Below are 5,821 nucleotides of genomic sequence, written 5' to 3'. Positions count from 1 at the left end.
CACACACACACACACACACACAATCAACTTAGTTAAGTGAAACATGCCAAGGCATAGATTTAGTTTGGACATGTACATTCTATAATGATATCCTCAAATGTTAACACATCCTTTCGACACACAAACAGAAACACACACAGTATGGTGGAGAGGAGGGATGTTGATAGAGCTCATAGAAGTGTTTCCTTGGGTGTTTTTTTTTTATCTCTGTGAGAATGGCTACTCAAAACTTTGGGCCAGCTACTTGTCAGCGAGGAAGTGCGGGGTCAGCTTTGGGGCTGGCCATCTTTGCTCAATGGTGNAGGCAGGAACCTGCAGCATTAGCATGCTTGTTCCGAGATGAACACACACTTTTCTCCTGATGGAGGCACTGGAATTTTAGGGAGACTGGATCTCTTGTTCCTCCAGTTTCTTATTTTCCTAGTTCCAAGCAAAGCTGAAGGCATCCAAAAGGAAAAAGACCACCNCAAAGCAGGGAACGCCAACTCACGAGGCTGCACAGATGGTGGCTAAGAATAGCAGCCATCCCCAAGGCTTACATAAGTGCNGCTCGGCAGGAACCCTGGCAGCAGGAGGCAGAAGCCCCTTGGCCTCCTTGCTTCGGTGGCCCCCTGAGAGGGGCTATGTGGAGAGCCTCCTGGGGACCTGGCTGGCTGAAGCAGTTGTTTCCCTCCGACTACCTGGACTTGTGGAGGCCCAGGTCTGGGTGCCGTGCCCACAGCAGGCTGCTTCTGGACACACTCTAAAGTCAGGATCCTGGAGGGAACACANTGGTCTGCCTCCACAGCTATGTATGGGTAGGACCCGAGTGGCCTTCCCATCTCCAGGCCTCAGGCAGACCCCGCTGTGCTCATACTGTGCTTCCCATGCCAGGTGACCCTCAGAGGCTCAGGACAGTTGAGCCTCTTGAGTGCAGTCTCATTTCTTAGTGTGCCATCCTTCCCTGGGGCTCAGTTGGTGAGGCTGAGACTGTTTTCCTCAACGCAGGAAAAACCAAGACTGTACACCTCCTTCTGGAGACACACTCAGCCCTCACTTCTTCCTGCCTGCCCCTCGCCCTCTGTGCTGTACTCTCTCATACACACACATGCAGCCCTTCCAGAGAGCCTTGTCAGGGGTTCAATTACACAGGAAGGTGGGAANCAGTCCTAGGACAGCAACAAACTGCCTTTTGGATCCTGTCCCCATTCTGGGGGTGTCAGCAGCTTCCTGTGTACTGCTGTGACCCCGAGGGACCCTGTGCTAACACTCTCCCTGCACTGCACATCCAGCCTGGCTGCACACTCTTAGATCACTTTTTTTCTTCATTTTCCTACCTGCTGGATTTGTGTTAAGATCATTGGACATTTCTGGAGATCAAAGCAAATTCATGACAATTTTGCTGGAATAAATGGTAGCTTCTGCTACTCCCTAGCTCTGGCTAATGCTAACAGTCACAGGAAAAACACCTCCTGTTTTATACTGTAAGAATCAATGCACGCTAAGCATGGGAGTGTGCACCTACAACTCCAGCGTTTGGGAGGCTGGGCCAGGAGGGTCGAGAGCCTTGACCAGGCTCAACTGTAGAGTGAGACTCCAACTCAAGAAGCAGGCAACAACAACAGAGAAAGAAAAGACAATATAAAAATAAAAGTCAAATTCTTTCCTTACAGCCACCGTGTTCACAAAGCACAGTTTTAAAGATGAGATAACTTGCTTCAGAAACCCTGTTCTAATAAGTCCATCCACATTCACAGTTGACAAGAGGGGCCCAGCTTGTACCGGGCTGTGCGAGGCACCAAAGCCTCCTGTGGGGCAGGACCGCAGGACTGCTTCAGTCTTAAAGCAGAATTTCTGTTTCCTGGGAAAATACTTGGTATTTGGAAAGACATCTTCTAACCTGGGAGTGACTACTGGATAATACAGACGGCTCAGGAGGTGAAGGGTCCTAGGACCCACGTGTTAGAAGGGAGAAAGCGGACTTGNTCCAGTTGTCCGCTGACCTCTGCACACCACATGGGCTCCCCTAAGAATAAATAAGTGTGTAATTTTCAAAGTACACATGCAGGCTGCATGCATGCACACACACATGTGCATTCGCACTGCCTCTCCAGACGTTAAGACCAGGTGAGCACACATGATACATGTGCGAAGAAATCCTGTTCACGCTGGCCCGATGGGGTTGCACTCTGTGAAGACAGAGGCTAAGCAGGAGCTGTGGAGAAGGAGCCTCAGCTCTGAGGAGGTGGGAGCAGAAGTGAGTGAAGGAGCAGAAGCTGCCCNGATGGCTGCTGGGTAGTCACAGTGGAGACANAGGTCTGTCCACAGTTGATGGGACATCGGAAGCACCTTCCAGACCCCNNGGCCAGGACAGTTACTGTGTAATGGTGCTGTGTCTTACTATTTCACATCAATGATGACAGGAAGGCTACTTGAGGGTGGAGGCAGGGGATGGGAGCTTGCTCANGTCTAGGCTCTCCTGCAGAACTGCACGAGGTAGTTACAGGATGATGCTCTATGAGAGNCAGGTTTNCGCCCAGACTGCAGGCTGTGAAAACCACAGTAGACAAGAGCCTTTCATTTTCCTTAAAGAGGAATGGGTTTCTTATAGCACCTAACCCTTGGCACAGCAGCCGAGGTGGTGGTGGTGGTGGTGGGTGACGACCCAAGGTCAACTGTGAATGCCTGACTCAGAGCAGGGTCAGAGAACATAACACCATGGGATCAGTTGCCCAGAGACCTCGGGAGCAGCTAAATAATCCTAGCCCTGAGCCATGGTGCTTGTTAGTGGACCACCAAACTTTTGGGTCCTTCATGAAGCTGTGGATGATAGGTGGGAACAGCAAGTGTGGGTGGACTCGTTTTGGAAGACTCGGCCCACTTCGTGTCTGTTGGTGGGTGGAACAGCTGCGGAAACAGGATTTCTGCTGTCTCAGTCTTAACTATTCTGAAATAGCAACTGCAGGNTGAAGCCGCCAGCAAGTCCCGCAACTTCACGGTTGTGNCTGCAGGCGCGGCTGAAGGTCCCTAAAACTGAGGGGACCCTGTGTGCTATGAGGGGCGGGCTGGGTAGCGAGGACCAACACATCTCAGGACTAACGTTAAACAGCCCTACATGGAAAGGAGAGAGCTGTTTAGGAACAATGACTGGATTCACTGTCCAACTTCGAGCCTGAAGTCCAACGTGCTCATAACCTTCTCTGCTCNCAACTTTCAAGCTGTTACTGAGAGGATCACAACAGACCCCCCGAGTGTGACCACCATGGGAGAAAACATGCCCACAATTCAGGAGCCCCCCGTGGGCCTGGCATGGCTCAGCCTACCCCTGACTAGGTTCCCTGATTGTCACCTCAATCCCCCATCTTCCACACAAACTAGACAGAAAAGCAGGGAGCTNCCACCCTNCAGGCGTGTGTNNAGCCCNAGAGGTACTTACGGCTATCCGCAGGACGGATGCCTTCACAGAGGTCCATTTGTCCTGCCTTCGGTCTATGACCAAGATGAATCCAATGCCAGCATCTTGCAAACTGAAACAAGGAGAAACACTAGGAGTCAGCATGTGCTGGCAGCAGACCGGGCTTCCACGGACACCGGTGACCCCACTGTCCCATGCCATCTCCACACCACGTGCCACAGTGCATGCCCGAGAGAGGTCTCAGCAGCACCAGGCTTCCGAAGGCCCGAGAGGCCCCACCCTGTAATTCCCAGGACTTTCTTCTAGATAAAGGAGAACGGATACTTTCAGTATGTTGTTTGTTTCCCGGCATCGATTCACAGATCAACAGAAGCCCCTCCTCCTGGGGCAGACTGACATCCTACTGCACTGCACGGACAGCTGACCAGACCATCAGAGCGAGCTTCAGGACCCCCACATCATGTCAGTCCTAGCATCTGAGGTCCCGCGTTCATCCACATTAAAAAATGGCTCCTGATGACATCACAATTTTGGGTGAAAATCTCCAAGGCTTGTGAAGGCTCCCTGGTGTCTGCGGGGTATGAGGCAGGAGCGCTCGCCCTCTGCAGCAGCAACATCTGTGATAAAGGCAGGGCAGCATCGTGTAGTTGGTAGCATGCCCTCAGTCTCTCGGCTCAGCCTGGTGGCAGAAGCCTGAGTCACAGGGTGGAAGTGGGAGGTCTGCTTCTGTTGGGTAATTTCACATCCAAGCCAATTGTGCAATGCCAGCAGCCTCTGCTGCCAGCCAATCCTCAGTNGAGGAACGAGACAGGCTGGAGGCACCCGCTCTGAATGCCTGATTTCTGAATCCATGAACGATTCTCAGCAAGCCATTTCTGTACTTAAGTGAAAGTCAGGATGCTACAGTGCACTATAAATTATGCAGTCGGCAAAGCTGCACGCTGCACCTCCACTAACAGACCATTCTAAGTCCTGGGAAGATCTGTGACAGTGGTACCCAAAGCTCACACCAGTGTGCTGCAGGCGGGCTGTCTAATACACAGGGGCACGAAGAGCTCCCTCCACATGTTCATTACATGCAGAACACTCCTGGGGACATGTCCACGTANGAGTGCAAATTTTCTCACACAGCCTTCCCTTGCTGATAGCTCAGCAGAACTGCAGACCCGCTCACCTACCCAGNTGGCTCCCCTGGGCTAGTGTATGAAGAAGTGGAAACAGAATAGATCCCAGTCCTGCTCTGTCCTGGACAATCCGAGCACCTCACACCCTGAGGTAGTATGGGGGTTGAGCCCCTTCTGAGTGGCCCCACATGGGGCTTCACTGAATTTGCCGTGGTGCTTAATGGTTGGTGGGTGATTCCAACTATCCTGGCCTGGCCTATACCATGTGGTTCACAGCAAAGCCCCAAACCGGAGAAGGATGAAGCAGCACTGTGCTGGCCACATGGCCCCTGACATTCCTCAGAGATGGACNACCAACCACCCCTCAAGATGACAGGCTATTTCCTCATGATGCATGAGATTTATGTACCGAAGCCATAAGACCATGGGACAGCTGTGCTAACTGGAACCCACCTACTGCCTCCCTCCTGGCCTTCAGGGGTGTGCACCAGGTCTGCCTCTGTAGCTCTGAGTTAGTCATCCAAGCCTAACCCTTCCGAGAGTGACGAAGAAAAGAGGACTCAGAGTGCTGGGTTGTCCCCATTACACAAGCCTCAGCCCCAACAGTCAAGCTGCATGCTGTCTAAGGAACACCCACAAAGGGCCAACATACATGGCTTCCTAATAGCAGCTACCACCAAGGGGAGTGCATGAGGGAAGATGCTGCTCTTCTGTGACCACCTCTGGTTCTTTTTCTGCAAACATGGAAATAACATCATCTGCCTGCTGGGGCTGCTGTGAGCTATGTGCAAATCCAATAAAACCAGAGATCAATGGCTGGTGTGGTCATTTTACAGAGCAGCACCACCTGACTCAGTTTCCCCCTTTTTCCTGGAGCAATTTCTATTATGGAGGAATCACAGCCTCTTTCCCCAACCGTGGAATCTCTTCATGAGGGAGCTAGAGAGACAGCTGGTAGGTAAACTTGCTTGCCATGTGGTATGAAGGCCTGCGCTTGGATTGTCAGCACGCACATAAGGAAAAAGCTGGCACAGCCATCAGTGCACACTTGTAAGCTTAGAACTGGGAAGACTGAGGTGAGGNATCCCTAGGGCTCACTGGTCAGCCAGCTGGGCCAAATCAGGGAGTTCCAGACTTAGGAAGAGACCCTGACACAAAAAGTAAGGTGGAGTGTGATCAGGGAAGACACAGGATCTTGTCCTCTGACCTCCACATACACATACATGAGATGTGCATACACCCATAAAGATATCCCTTTACCATTCTACAACAGGCCCTAGTCTGGAGGCCCTAGCAAGTTCTT

At 51.8% G+C, this 5,821-nt stretch overlaps 1 protein-coding gene across 1 annotated transcript in view; it reads right to left on the bottom strand.

Annotated features, from left to right (window-relative positions):
• Window positions 1-5,821, bottom strand: part of Mcf2l (MCF.2 cell line derived transforming sequence like) — a 148,768-nt gene that overhangs the window by 33,926 nt on the left and 109,021 nt on the right. Inside the window, exon 5 of the mRNA XM_029480661.1 lies at window positions 3,416-3,506. Coding sequence (XP_029336521.1) covers window positions 3,416-3,506 — 91 coding nt within the window. The remainder of the gene's footprint in view (window positions 1-3,415; window positions 3,507-5,821) is intronic.

Source organism: Mus caroli, chromosome 8 (genome assembly GCF_900094665.2).
Source record: "Mus caroli chromosome 8, CAROLI_EIJ_v1.1, whole genome shotgun sequence".
Lineage (NCBI taxonomy): Eukaryota > Metazoa > Chordata > Mammalia > Rodentia > Muridae > Mus > Mus caroli.
The sequence above is the reverse complement of the archived record's forward strand: the minus strand, read 5'-3'. Positions and strand labels throughout refer to the sequence as shown.